Below are 15790 nucleotides of genomic sequence, written 5' to 3'. Positions count from 1 at the left end.
GACCTACTGGGCTCAGGGAATCCTTCTGCCTCAGCCTTCCAAGTAGTTGAAACTACAGACATGCACCACGCTGCCTGGCTTGCTTTTTGATCTACTGTAGAGGTGAGGTCTTGCCCAGTTGCCCAGGCTGGTGTCAAACCCATGGGCTTAGGCAATCCTCTCGCCTTGGCCTCCCAAAGTACTGGGATTATAGGCGTGAGCCACTGCACCCTGCTTTTTTATGGAGAAAACTGAGGCTCAGACCTGAAGGTGCTTGGTCCAAAGTCCCTGATGCCAAATCTCACTCTCCATTTGTCACTCATCCGTGATTTGTTTTAGATTTCTTTTTAACAACAGGAACAGTTCATTTTTCAATTGAAAGCAGATCAAAAGTAGATTTTGGGGAGTGTCAAAACAAGAAGGGGAGCCTAGAGTTCAGCTCCCTTAGCCTCCCCCTTGCCACTGCCACAGGATGCCTGGGGCTGTGCTGTCCCCTACCACAGCCACCTGCCACGTGTGCAAATTTCCATTAAAATCGAAATTCATGAAACTAAAGAAAATGCAAGACTCAGTTGCTCAGTTGCACACATCGAGTTCTCAATGCCCACATTAGACAGCGCAGTTACAAAGCATTTCAATCATTCCAGAAAGTTCTATTGAATAGTGTTGACCTGGAGTTTGTAATGCAGAGTTTGGAAGTATCAATGACGAGCCCTAGCCTCCGTCGTGTCTTAGAATCTTGTTTGCTCCTAGATAAAAGAGGAAAATCATCATCATCATCATCATCTCCCTACTGGGCAGTTGTGAGGCCCCAGTGGGATGATGTATGTAATGCTGTGCACCCTTATATAAAGCACCGTGCAGACACTAGCCATCTCTATCAGAGAAGGTGTGTAAATCTCAGGATGTTTTTAAACATGCAAGTATTTGTGGCCATTGCATTTAGATCACAGCTTTCTAGAATTATTGATGAGAGAGAGAAATCTAGCTCATGTGACCCTTTGGTTTCCTTTCTGTGCTGTCATCGATTTGCTTCTGATGTGGCCACAAGACCACAGTCAGGCCCCGGGGGCTGGCCTATCTATGAAACTCTGTGGTCAGACCCCTCTGAGAAGATGACCACCCAGCCTAGGTCAGGCAGGCCAAGGTGTGTTGTTTTAGTCAGAATCAGCCATGTCTTTTGCAGTTGTCCTGCCTCTGACTTGATGGCATCATGCTTTTATAAACTTTGCTCCCCGAGAAAAGTTTCTTTCCGTTCATCTGGATCTTTGCTGCTCAGCTAAAAATATATGTCATAAATTATGGTACTGATTCACAGAAATCTGTGTCTGTCCATAAAAACCAAACAATTTAAACAGCTATAGAACAATTTTCATATGGTTATCTGGTATATGTTGAGATTTCTGCCCCAGTGCAGGATGGGTTAACAGGATGGGAAAAGGTTTCACTCCGTGAATACCAACAGATAACCTTAATGTCTGAATGAGTTTATGTGCACTTACGTGTGTTTATGCTTATTTTTTGAGAAACTGAGATATGGAGTTAGGTGAGACTTAAAAAGTCGAAATAAAACCAAGGTTCTTGGCATTGCCATGGAAACTTGGATATATGAAGTATTAACATTGCAAGCATCAGTTTTATCATGAGGACAATGCCATCCATGGCCGGAAGTCCTCAGGATTCATGTGTTATCAAGAATCTCAATTTCTCTATTGATAGTCAACAGAAGGTGAGTACTGACTTACAAAAATCTTAGAATGCCACAGCTGAATGAGTCTCTCAGATGAACCAGCAATCCAAAAGGGAGGAAGTGATTTTTCTGAGGTTGCACCATTATCCAAGCCTGGACTAGAACTCAGATTCTTTCTACCTAATACCCTAGTGCTTCTGTTACACACCCTTCTACCAGCATATACAAATAGCTATTGACATTATAGAACTCTCCATCTCATATTTTCACAGGTTCCAGTAGGGCTGGCTGTCCAGAAAAGCTGCTACCTCTTGGCTTGTCAGCTTTTGGTTACCATCACCACTGTCAATGCCCAGTTTTCTTCTGCTGCTGCCTGGGTGATCAGATTCATTTTAATTACTCCAAGAGCCTAAGATCAAGTCTCTGATCCTCCAGCCTTGAGATCAAAGCTTCAGAGCCTTTCTATGGCTGAGATGAGCCTAGAGTCTTGTAACATCTCAAACTATTACAGAAACAAAAAAATTAAAACGAAGAACGCAGCTGTAAACCTTCTGAATAGTTTTGTTTCCATAGGGAGTCCTTCAGCAACTGTCTTTGAAAGGATGCAGCATTTCACATCCTTTCTTTGCCACTTTTATTTTTCTTTGCTTCTGTGTTTTATGTCTTCTTGTTCAAGAAAGAAAGGCAATAATGTTGAGAAAGTGTCACAAAGTTGAGTCATCTCCAGTTTAGTTTTCTTATCTGTTTTAGAGTTGAGGCGTCCATCCCTGTGTTCAAGGGTATCATTTCAGCCTTGTTGAATAACTTTCACATTTGGAAACAATTTGCCTGTCCATGGATAGGGATCTAGGTGATGATTAAGCACAGCTATGCCATGGAAGAGACGACCTGATGCTTGTTTTTGGAGGGCGCTGACTGGGTAGGTGTATGCAGGTGGTGGTAATGTTCCACATTTTGAACTGCTTGGTGATTTCAAGGCTATATACATAAGTAAAAATTTATTGAGCATCTTATTGCATATAAGTTATACTTCAATAAAAATAAATATATCAACAAAGAATTTAAAAGTGGCATGAAAATACATTCACTATGTGTGAAATCAGAGAAGCAATTTGTGAAATTGTATGGTATAATCATATATGCAGGCTCAAAACAGGGACTGGCAAACGATAACCCATGGACCAACCTTGTTTTGTAAATAACATTTTCTTGGAACAGAACTGAGTTAATTTGTTTACATATTTCCTTTGCTGCTTTGGCATGTGTTGGTTTCCTGGGGTTGCCATAACAAAGAGCCAGGAAAGGAGGGGCTTAAACAACCGAGCTGTACTGTCTCACAGTTCTGGGGGCTGGAAGTTCTGGATCAAGGTGTTTCAGAACCATGCCCCCACTGTAGGCATCAGGGAAGGATCTGTTCCAGGCCTCTCTTAGCTTCTGGTAGTTTCTGGGCTTGTGGCAGCATAATCCAAACTTCACATAGTATTCTTTCATGTGCATGCATGTCTGTGTTCAAATTCCCCCTTGTTAGAAGGACATCAGTCATAGTGGATTAGGGGTTTACCCTACTTCAGTATGATGCCATCTTAACTTATTGCATCTGCAATTACCCTATCTCCAAATAGGGTTACATTATGAGGTTCTAGGGGCGGAGACTCCAACATATGCATTTTGAAGAGGGAGCACAATTCAGCCCACAACACCCTACCACAGCAGAGTTGCAACAGAGACTGTAGGGCCCACAAAGCTTAAACTATGCATTTTCTTGTCTTTACAGAAAAAGTTTGCCAACCCTTGGTGTGTGTGTATGTGTATGTGTGTATGTGTATGTGTGCATACACATAAACAATTTGGAAGGCAGTTCACCAATATGTTAACAGAGGTTGCCTCTGAGTTATAGAATTATGGGTAATTTTGATTGTGTTTTTAATATTTTAATATATTATTTGGATTTCTAAAACTTATTGTGCAGTAATTTTTGTATTATAAACAAGCAGTAAACATATTTCTTTTGGGAGGAAAAGACATTATTCCTCTATAGTCCCTGTCCCCTGCCACCCAATTCTCCCATCCCTTAATGGTTTATTTTGTTCTGATGCAAACCTTTCTAAATAGGCCACTGTTCTCCACTGCTGGGAGTGCTAAGGACAAACACTTAACAAACCAGCAAACTCAACTGTTTACTCACTTGGGTATTTGGATTCTTCATGTCTTTATTTAGCTGGCTCTTGTAAGTTGGAGAGAAAAGGTTCTGGCTTTTATCTCCTCATTAAAAATAGATCCTTTTATGATGAGGGGATGGAGCAGCCATGAGTCATCATCTCCGGCATGAAAGAAAGTATGTGATGCTGGATCAGGCCGCAGGAGCTGGGCCTTGAGATGGTACCTGGCCGCCCCCATGACTCTGGTTTCTTGTCATTTCAGGAAGCTGGATGCTTTCATCTACGATGCAGCAGTCTTAAATTACAAGGCCGGGAGAGATGAAGGTTGCAAGCTGGTGACCATCGGGAGTGGGTACATCTTTGCAACCACCGGTTACGGAATTGCCCTCCAGAAGGGCTCTCCTTGGAAGAGGCAGATTGACCTGGCCCTACTTCAGTTTGTGGGTGATGGTAAGACCCTGGGTCACCCCTGACTCTGGGGGGACTTGAGACCCTCACACTCTCTCTGTTTGCTAATTGACTTTCCAGGAGATCTTGGTAGGAGCCTTTGCTCACTGAAAGGGTTTATTGAGTGCTTATCATGTGAATGGAAACCAATTCTGGAAAACTAAATTTAAAAGAGTTCTAAGGGTACAGAAGCAGCTCTCTCAGTAAATTTAGGAAAGCTAAGTAGGTTTAAAGAAAAACAGAAGCCAGGGCAGCCCTGCTGTCTTAATGGTACACATTCATAGGTCCTCACTCTAAAGCAGTGGTTCTCAAACCAGGGAGGGCTATTTTGTCCCCCAGGTGACATTTGGCAATGTCTGGAGACATATTCAATGATCATGACTGGGAAGTTGATTGCTCCTGGCATCTAGTGGGTAGAGACTAAGGATAAAACATGCTGGTGGACATCTTACAGTGCTCAGGTCAGCCCCCTCTACCATAAAATATGGAATTATCCAACTCCAAATGTTGGTATGGTTTACTCTAGAGCATTACATAACTAGGCTATAGTAAGTCCCACTCTCTATTCCCTAATTTCTAGTTTTCAAATTCCAGAGAAAGGATTCCTGATGCATCTTTCCCGGCTTCATCAGGAGTGACTAGAGGTGGAGTCATGTTGCGCTACCGTAGTAGCTCATGTTACTATCCTATGGAGCAATGCAGGGAAGGCAATCTCTAGAAAACGGCCAGTGAGCAGAAAATCCCATGGGTTTTTACCATCGTTCACCCCTTACTGCCTACCATGCACAAAAAAATTACAATTTCCACCCTCACAGGGCTTCCAGTCTATGGAGATGATGGCACATATAGAACTATACAGCCATGACTGGCTGTGTCTCGAGAGGCATCTCCTCCTGTCTTCCCTTTCTGCTTCATAGCGGGTGATCTCACCACAACCCCGAGTTTCCTGACATGGCTTCTAGAGGCCTGCCATAGTTCAAATGGCAGGTTGGTTTCCTTGTGAACTGCGGAAATAGGGAAACTAAGGTCAACACAGACTGCACTTCAACACCAAAAATAGGCTCAGTGCGAGTAGGATGCAAAAGCTCGGGCCGTAGGGCAGAAGCCCCATTCATATAGGTGGAGGCTGTATTCATATAGATAGTGCTTTGCCCATCTAGAGTGGGGAGAGGAGCATCCAGCCACCACTACAGCCAAGTGCAATACCAAAATAGGCAGAGGTTAGCGCAGGGGGTTGTTGTGAATTGGAGTGAAGTGCGTAGTTCCCTGCTGCTTCTTCCGTTCTCTCTACTCCAGAATTAAACCCTAGATTCTCACAGTGCCATCAAGCATTCTAAATTTTTTTATATTTAACTCTCAAATAAGAACATATGATTCTTTAAATCTCCTATGGGGCATTTGTACCTTTCTCAGATCACTGGCCATGTTGTCTGCTGTGTACTAATGATTTGTGGCTGTGATGGTCAGCTTTTGCTGTGAAATCTTGGAAGCATACAACAATAAGCATTTATTTTGCTCATGGGAGTGTGTTGAGTGGAGAAGTTCTGCCTCTAGCCGCGATAGATTGGTGGTTCTCTTCCCTGCTGCAAGTCCTCAGGTCAACAATGTAGTCTCTGCGCCACACATGTTTATTCTGGGTCTCAAGCTCAAGAGGCAGCAGCTACCTGGAGGAAGTGTTTTTCCTGGCTATGTCAGAATCACACAAAGGAACATTTAACTGCACATGCACAATTCAAGTATATGTTCATCTTGTGCTTGTCTGCTAACATCCTTCTGTCCAAAGCAAGACAGATAGCCAAGTCCATGGTCAAGGAGTTGAAGGTATAGCCTACCTTTCATGGGCAGAAGTTTGGGGTTTTATGGCAAGGAGTGTGGACACTGAGAAGACACTGAAGGATTGGGGCCAATTGATCCATCTACCATAGGGAATGCCTAAGCATCCCTATTCAGGATAAAGGACTCATCAAATAAGAGTCTTATTTCCAACATTTACACTATAAAACCCTGAACTTAACAAGCAATTGGTCAATGAAGGGTTGAATACATAAATACATGTATGGATGAATGGTTGGTGTTGAGATGTATTTCACTTGACAGGAAACCTTTCAGTGTGATAAGTATCTGTCATATTAGTGAGTTCTACCTCTAGCCCTCTCCACCACTGTTGTCACTCTTGCAACACCTATTATGAAACAGCTAACACATTTAGGGACTTGGATATGCCAATCATCACACTGAATGTATTACATGTGTTCCTTAATTTAAATCTTCAAAACAACCTTATGAGGTTAAACATTGCTTATCCTCATTTTACAGAGGAGGAAACTGAAACTCAAAGGACTTGTAAGTTCCCTAGCTAGTAAGTGGCGAAGTCCCTACTACAGAGTCCTCTGGTCTAGAAGGGAGTCAATTAGACAAGACTCTTGTTTCATTTAATTCTCTCAGATAGTTATCAAAGGTGACTAATTATTCTTAAGGTATATAGACCCTTTAGGAGGGAACCATTTAGCGCACATCTGAACTAAATCTACTGTCCCAGTTACAAATACTTTTGTGAAAGAAGTGATCATTTTAGCCTCAGTTTACTGATCTGTGAATGTGTACAGACATATTTACCTAATAAAATTGGTATGAAGATGAAATGGAGAATACACGTAAACCACTGAGCTTAGCACAGCCTCTGGAATATAGAAATGGTTCAATCAATGTTAGCTGTCACCATTATCATCACCACCACTACCATCACCATCATTATCAACACCACCATCATCTTCTACACCATCACCATCACCATCCTCATCACCATTATCATCAGTTGCCATCCTCGCCACTGTCCTCTTCACCACCATCATCATCACAATGTCGTCCTCTTTCTCCTCCTCGTCATCACCAAACCATCCACGCACAACTCTAGCGTTAAATACAACGTATTTAGTGTTATATTGCCAATAATATAGCCAAGTTGGTATCATGTAAACGACCTTTGTGGTGCTAAACAAAAAATGTCCTCTTCATGACAAATGAAAAGATAAAAATAAAAGCATCCAGATAGGCCAGAAATTTGTTCCTTGTGTTTATAGAATATCTAAGCTCTCACAGATATTTCCTGTCCTACTCAGACTGTTGGGCTAGCAAGGTGTCTTCTTGACTTCATTCCCAGAGGTCATCTGGAGGCAAAGACATGGGAGAGAAAATGTCGTTGCTCCAGGGGGCATCTTCAGATAATCTTCCGGAAAGCCATGTCCAATTCTGAATGTCTCTCTAGGAATAAATACGTGAATTAATGCAGCTGCATAAATATTTCACTTATCTTATGCAGCTTCAACAGGATTAATTATGTGCTAAAATTAGACCTGTAAAGAGCACAGTGCTGAGCAGTACGTAATTATTATTCATCCTCTAGAATGGCGTGTTTCTCTCTTGTTACAGAGTTGCTTCAGTGGACGATTACGAGTCTAATGAGTGTCCAAAGTATAAAAAAATTTTCTAATGAGCTGTGTAAATATAACCTCAGAGTGGAGTGTTTGGTTATTGGGGAACCTCTTACGTGAAGTCTGCCACGCATTTCCCTAGGAAAATGCTACTGATCTGCCTTGAGTGATACACAGGACCCCACGAGACATTGCCTTCTCTTTCCCATCTAATTGTCTGTGTCCTTTCTGAAATGGTGATGTGTACCATGGGATATGTAGCTCTCAGTCGTTTAGAAACAATGCTAGTGGACGTTTTTCAGCACTGATCATCGTTAACTGAGAAACTGATACCTTGGTAGGCACTGCTGTTCCTAGAAGGCAATGTTATGGTCTTTTTCTTCTTACCTTCAAGGAACTTACAGTTCAGTTGGTTGATAATGTATACACTTAATATCTCTAATCCTGAAATAGAAAATATTGATTATAAGTCATATATATTAATTCATGTCTACATGTGTATATATCTGCACATTTATGTAAACATACACATTCTTCTTAGGTGTCTTGGGTAGAGAAGAGGAAAATATGAGAAATAAACTTTTTTAAAACACATCAGTTCTTTAATTAGATTCTTTTAAAGAAATTTAGAACACTAATTTGGGAGGATAAACACCATTTATCAGGGCAAACACAGATTGCAGGTAGCCCTGAAGCTGAGAAATAGCTTTGATTTTGCTAAGATTTGCGAGTTCACAGCTTTCTGGTCAATCTTGTACTGCTCTGCAATCTCATATTTCCCTTTTTCTATGTCGAATATCTCACCCTTCTGGTACCTGGGCTTCCACAGCTTCTTCTTGAAGTAAGTATCAGTAAGGTTTTGGAATTTTCACATTGCTGATATCAATTCTTGTGGAGGTGGCAATGAAAATTTTCTGGTGTGTTATTCTCAGAGGAACTCGATTAAGGATCAGAGGTCCAGTCACAAGTAACAAGCCACTGCCCAGTTGCTTCAGGAAAACCACCTTCTTGCCTCTGTGGCGCCCAGTGAGGATGATCAGGATCGTCCCGGGAATGACTCTGGCTCCCAGCTTTTTGCCTTGGTTTAACAGCTTTTGAGGCACATCTTCAGTAGGATAATATCTAGGCATTTTGCAAAGTTTAACCACTCGGGCACCACCATTCTTGTTACCACCAACTGGTTTTGTAACGATTGCAAAAACTTTCTCCTTTTTTTTCTTTTCAACCTTCGATTTAGCTGCTGAGTACTTCCTCTTATACAAGGCCTTTCTGGAATATTTAGCAGATCAGGAATATCTTCCAATTCCTCTGATGAGGACAGGATTTTGGCTGCACTGGGGCTTCCCCTTCTTCAGTTTCTCAGCCTTAGAGTTACCCTTTTTCACCTTGCCACCAGCATCAGACTTCTTGGCTTCAGATTTCTTCTCCTTAGTATCCAGCTTCTCAACTTTCTCACCTGCTGTCTTACAGGATGGGAAAGAGAGACATATACTTTTCTAATGGAAGAATGAAAGGACACAATGAGTCATAAAGAAAACAAGTGTAGTGAGATTTAGACAAAGAATAGACTGGGCCAGAGTTCATAGAAGTCTCAGTCATTTACTCATTCAGAAACCAGCAGCTCGATTGGGCACCTAGATTCTCTCTGGTCCCTAAAAGATGACACTCGTGTGGGCAAGTGAAGACTGAGTAAGCCCTGGATTTAAAGGATGGCATTTCCAGCTTCAAAGTAATCTCTTAGGTCCCATCTATCTCACTGGTTTTGTGATTTTTAAAAATATGACTGAGATTTGAAGAGCTAGAGGAAGATCACAGAGATCAAATCCCTTCTGATGCCTAAAGATCGAGAAAAATACATTGAGGGGAACAAGATCACGTAATGATATTGTTCAGAAGCAAGTGATACTGAGAAAAAGGAAAGGGCTCCATTGTTTCTGAGCCCTGGCTCTCTATTCCAGCACCATGCCTTAAGTGCATCACATAAGACATCCTATTAGCCCCTCACATAACGTTCTGGAGTAGATCTTGTCATCTCCATTTTGCAGAGCAGGAAAGTGAGGCTCAGTTGGGTTAAAGGAGTTGCAGCAGCTGTACCATGAACAGGAATCACTGGGGGTCTTGCTGAAACAAAAATTCTGTCTCAGTGGATCTGGGGTGGAACCTGAGGTTCTGCATTTCTAACAAGCTCCAAGGTGATGCTGATGCTGCCAGTCTATGGACAGCACTCTGTGTAGATTTTGATAGAAGTAAAAATGGAACCAAATTCATCTGATTCCAATTCTGATCATTTTTCCATTAAACCATGCTGCAGGGAGAAATCTTGGCTGCAGGTGGCCAGGTCACCTTGGCTATAAGTAATATTTTTAGCATTGAGAAGCATTTAATCTTCCTCTTTGTACTTTGCTTAGTTTTTATGGTTGTAGATTTAATTTTAAACCCAGAAATACATTACTTGTCCCTGGCATCTAGTCTGAGTTCATTGAACAAATAAAACTAAATAAATATATATATATTTATTATATATTTTTATAAATTTTATATATGGTATGTTTCATTGCACTCCTATTATATATAGGTATATGTAATAGATATAATATGTGAAAGATTTGAAAGATATGGCATGTATATCTCTTGCATCCATATTGTGTTAATAGAGTGATCAACTCAATCAGTTTTGCCAGTACTCTCCCAGTCTTAAAACTAGGTAGTGACCCTATCATGTTTGGGCATATGTGATAGATATAATATACAAGATATTTAAAAATATAATATATATATATATAATTTTAGTTCATTGGATTCCCTCTGTCTTTTTGTACTGCAACTTTGTCAGCAATCATTTTAAAAATCCATCCAGATTGCTAATGGATTGGAGAAGACCACAAGTTCTCTTACATTAATAAGGAACCTTACTACAATTGACCCTAGAGCTTTGGAATGCATCAACCTAGGTTAATGATGCTCACAGATCTTGGAGTGGGGGAGCCTTGGAAGAGAGTCAGTGGAGAAGTCCACTCCCTCCCTCTGAGGAGGTCCATGTCCACATCCGAATTCCTTTACTTCTTAGTTGCTCTTCCACTGAAGCATGCAGAATGGCTTCTGATGGCGAGGGACCCCGTGCTGCCAGGCAGAGTAGAGAGTGTTTGTGTGATTGCAAAAGTTCTTGTATCTAATTAGAATTCTCATAAATTGCTCTGGGCCACTGGATGGGTTGCTAATATCCTCAGCACTGCCCTTGTCCAACTTCCCAGCTTAATATCATTGGGCTGATGTCTCAGGGAGAGCTGTACACTCCCACGGCTCAGGCAGTGATGAACACACAGCATCCATTCTGAAGATGGCACGTCCCCAAAAGGGGGACAGTCCATCTCTTTAGGGCTGACTTAGAATAGTAAGAGTGTAGGTTAAGAAAAATCCCTGAGCACTCCCACCCCTAAATATTTTTCCCATTTAGCATTCTATAACTTCTGAAATTCCACTCTTTGATAAACATAGACTATTTGAGGCAGCTCCTTTTAGAAATGGAGCTCTTTCTTCCCTCTTCCCCAATCCCATTTCCTGATTTGACAGCTACTCATCCTCCAGCCCATAAAGACCTCTAAGTTAGATGCCCTGCCTACAAACTCCTTTAGCGCCATGCTTATAGCAGTCTTCTGGCATTTGACAGAGCAAGAGAAGTGAAATGAGTAAGGTGAAAATTTTGCAATTTGCTAGTGATGTGACCTTAGGAAAATTAATTACTTTGAGTTTCAGTTTTCTCATTTTAAAATCAGAACTGTTTAAAGACTAAATGTGAAAACAAACATAAACTAGCCAGGTGCTTGGCACACATTAGATGTCTGTCCACTATTGGCCTCTCCTGTCCCCTTGTCCACTTGAGCACATGGCATTATAAATCCCTTGAGGGTATACTCGACCTGTGTTCATCCTTGTTATCTTTTCCTTCCCCTAGGACTCACAACAGAGCTTGGCATACATCAGGTGCTCAAATAAAATTTGTTAAATGAATGAACAAATGAATGGATAAATTTGAAAATCCTGCAGATATACCTTTACAGGACTTACTTTGTCAAGTGAATATCTTCTCTAATGGAAGGAACATTATTTTCTTCAGGAAAATTAGGTATCTCTAGAGAGACAGAGAGAGAGAGAGAGAGAGAGAGAAAGAGAGAGAGAGAGAAAGAGAGAGAGAGAAAGAGAGAGAGAGAGAAAAAAAGAGAGAGAGAGAAAGAGAGAGAGAGAGAGAGACGTAAGGAGGTAGTCACTAAATCACTGTCCAGTATGACAATCTTCCCAAGCCTCCTACCACTGTATTCACCATAAGACAGAGACAAATTCCCCCATTGTTTAACTTGTATAAGATAGTAGTCAAGCATCCCTGTAATACTTAAACTCTTTAATACAATCCTCAGCTGGTCTCGGTGGCTCAACCTGTAATCCCGCGCTTTGGGAAACTGAGGTGAGCCTGCAGGTTTGAGACCCGCCTGGGAAACTTGGCAAGACCTCATCTCTACAATAAATCAAAAATTAACCGGGCGTGGTAGCGCACGCCTGTAGTTCTAGTTACTTGGAAGGCTGAGGTGGAAGGATCACTAGAGCCCAGCAGGTCAAGGCTGCAGTGGCCGGGAGCTGCCACTGTACTCCAGTCTGGGTGACAGAGTGAGACTCCAACTCAAAATAAGAATAAGAATAAGAATAAGAATACAATCTTCTGGAATGGTTATAACCAGTAAGATTATATATTCCCTGGATTTTAAAACTGGAGTGGATCATAAATTGCTACTAAGTCTAGGAATAGGGAAACTGATGCCAGAGAGATGGACATGACCTCATCCAAGGGTGCACAATGAGAGAGTGGCAGAGTTGGGGCCAAAACCTAGATTTCCCATCTCCTAAGCAAATATATATGAACAAAAAACCAGAGGGAAAACAAAACCTGGGCTGGTCCCTTGTCTTTTTCCTTCAGGGAATATTCGACCTCTGCGGGGGGAGCAAGGGGCAGGGGGGGCAGTTGGGATGTCCACAGCCAAAGTGGTCAGCAACCCCTCCCGAATCATTACAGCGTCCAGTAGAATGAGCCCTACTGTCTCTCAGGCCCCTCCTCCCTCCCTCTATCCCAGCAGAGGCAGGATCCAGGGGACACACTTTGTTTATCTCAGGCAAGACCACGCTAATGGGGAGACAATAAGCGAGTTTCATGTCTAGAATGTTCTTAAGCGCACATACTCCGTTTATGCCTTTCTTAGACAAACCAAGCATGTTCACATCATCTCCCTTCCTTCCATTAAACGTCTCCCAAACTCCAGCCCACATCCCTTCCCCTAGGAGGATTTTGTGAAATAAAGCCGGGTTGCTCCATCCTTTATTTCTGCTTTATTTCACTGAAATGTTGTTTTGTTCATTAGCATGAAAAGAGAAGTCTAAACCCCTGACAATCAGGAGGGATGTCTGTACAGTTTTGTCTTAGCCAGACCCTGTGACAAGCTGGGTTGAATTCTCACTGTGTTCTTTGCTAAATTCATGCTCCTGCAGTCCTAAGAATTTAAACATTCAAAAGCTTCCTTCTTAATATATCTCTATATACGTACATCATGTATCTTATCAACCAGGACTTATTTTCTAAATTCTCTAACTTCAGGCAGGAATCCAGGTGTTCTGACATCATGATCAGCAACGTAAGTCAGAACTCTTTATTCTTCCATGTTTGTTAGGTTAAGGAAAAATTCTGGAGCTTAGGACTTAGTCTCATGAATCAAAAACCTGGGAGGGAATGGCCAAGGATTGTACCCGTGGGGCCTAGCCATTAGGAAATTGAGGCTGAGGTGGGTGCTTCATTCCGCTGGTTTGTGGTCAAGGAGGTAAAACTAGAGAAAAGGTGCTTTCTTTAGTGTTTGTCAAAACTCATGGCTTAAATCTAGCCACTACCTGTTTGTGAAAATAAAGTTTTATTGAAACACAGTCACATACATTTTCTCATGTTGTCTGTGACTGCCTTCACACTACAATGACTGAGTTGAGTCGTTGCAACAGAGACTGTATAACCTGCAAAGCCCAAAATATTCACTGTCTGACCCTTTGCAGAAAAAGTTTGTTGACCTCTAATCTAGGCTGTCTGGAGAAAGATTAAAAAGGCAGAGGAGATTTAAAGTTTAGGTGGCCCAGTTCTCTTAAGGAAAGGGAAAGGATTAAGATAAGAAACAGAAGAAAGAAAAGACAAGGAGGATGGGGAAGGAAACAGGGGCAGAGATATTAGTGGGGAAAATTAGGAGGGAAAACAGAAGAGGAAGAAGAGAATGATAAAAGATAAAGAAGAAAGAGAAAAGAATGGAGTCAAAAAAGAACCTAAGAAGAGAGAAAGAAGAAGAGATAGGAAAAAAGAGAAGGAAGGAGGAGGGGAAAGATGAGAGGGATGTTTGCTCAGTGCCTCGTTTAGGCAATATTTAGCCTGGGCATCCACAGGGCAGGCTGGGTTTATTAAACTGAGAATTAGCCATGTTGCAGATGAAACTGAAGAAGTCTCAGAGCTGTCCACTGCCTGGTCTCAGCTCCAGTGTGGTGGCGCAAGGTGCAAACCCCCAGCCGACTCACTTCTGCCTCTGAGATGTTTAATCTGCCTTTCGATGGCTTCCCGGCCAGCAGCTCTTCCTGACATAGCATAGGTTCCTGTGTCCTCAGATGACTCAGCAACACCCATTGCAGCCAGCAGCCTCAGCCCATTTAAAGAGATAAATACAAAATAAAAATAGAGGGGATTGGGAGACAGGAATTGCAGAGAACCTGAAAACCTCCTTTGAGGGGATCGGACAGATTTCCATTTTTCTACATTGAAGCAGTTCAACAGTTACCATTATTGCTAATGTTTTCATATATATTTATAATAAAAAATGATACTAATGGAGGGGTAACAAGTCATTTGAGTGTTTATACATACACACTAATTTCATTTAGTCCTCATAATGCCTAAATGGCATGAGTTAGGATTATTAATTTCTGTTTACAAATGAGGAAATTGAGTCACAGGGAGATTAAGTGAGGTGTCCAAGATCAGCCAGCTATGAGGCAGGTCTGAGATTGTCACAATTGTTATCTGTGCAAGAGGACTCCGGGATCTTGGCTTTAACCATTATGTGATATTGCTTCTTCTTTAGCTGTTGTAATTCTCTAAGACATCTTGTAAGGCAGGTTTGTTTGTTTCTTCATCCGGAAAGGGACAAAACTGTGATTTAAACCCAGACAGACCAGACCCCACAGTGTTCCTCCCTCTTTTAACTGATGTGGCTGCATCAGTCCTCCGTGGCTGAAACTGGGCAAAATAACTTGGCAACAGAGGTTGAGGTTGGGAGAGAAAGTGACCTAACACTTTTCCCCCATTTTTCCACGGTGAAGGAGACTTGTCCATGCCTCAGGCCCTGGCACCATGGGAACAGGTCTAGCCTAATTTTTGAGATCATTCAACCCTGGCAGTTTGGGGAAAACTCAGGACCCAGAAGCAAGAGATGAGAAGGAATGAAACAAGGACAGAATGTAATTAAGACAAGTCAGATGTTTGGCCCCGATACAGGCTTGCAGAGTGGCCTCTTCAGGTTTACAAAGACCTGCCGTGGTTGTCGGAATTGCAGGTTCCCACAGAGCTTCTTGGAGCTCCATAATCCCCAGCATTTCAGAAAGTTATTGTTCCTTGCTAAACGTGTTTTAATCAGATTGAGACTTCAAAGCAGAAATCACAGTTGGGGATAAACCAGGCTACTCTGTAAATCAGGAACGTTCTAATCAAGTTAGGAAGGCCTGGGTATCATAGACAATCCTGCTCCAATGTAGTCGCCCATTTATTCACTCACTCATTCATTCTCCCTACTAGTCATTCATTCAGCAAAGAGTAACTGAGGAGCTTCTAAACTCCAGGTGTGGGATATAAAAACAATAAACATTCCTGCTCTATTGCCCTTACTTACAAAGGTGCTTTTGACATTCTTACGCCTGATAGAATCACCCGAGGAGCTTATTGAAAATACTGATACTTAATTTACACCACCACCCTACCCCTGGGACATTTTTATATCCTTTCTGGGTGATTCTAATACACA

At 41.9% G+C, this 15790-nt stretch overlaps 1 protein-coding gene and 1 pseudogene across 1 annotated transcript in view; one reads left to right on the top strand and one right to left on the bottom strand.

Moving 5' to 3' along the window:
* The window catches only part of GRIN2A (glutamate ionotropic receptor NMDA type subunit 2A), a 174812-nt gene that overhangs the window by 133043 nt on the left and 25979 nt on the right, over nt 1-15790 (top strand). The window contains exon 9 of the mRNA XM_008054853.2: nt 4091-4278. Within this exon, the coding sequence (XP_008053044.1) occupies nt 4091-4278 (188 nt within the window). The remainder of the gene's footprint in view (nt 1-4090; nt 4279-15790) is intronic.
* LOC110595381 lies at nt 8333-14400 on the bottom strand (annotated as a pseudogene).

This window comes from Carlito syrichta, unplaced genomic scaffold (genome assembly GCF_000164805.1).
Source record: "Carlito syrichta isolate Samal-C Ts95f unplaced genomic scaffold, Tarsius_syrichta-2.0.1 Scaffold301551, whole genome shotgun sequence".
Classification (NCBI taxonomy): Eukaryota; Metazoa; Chordata; class Mammalia; order Primates; family Tarsiidae; genus Carlito; species Carlito syrichta.
The sequence above is the reverse complement of the archived record's forward strand: the minus strand, read 5'-3'. Positions and strand labels throughout refer to the sequence as shown.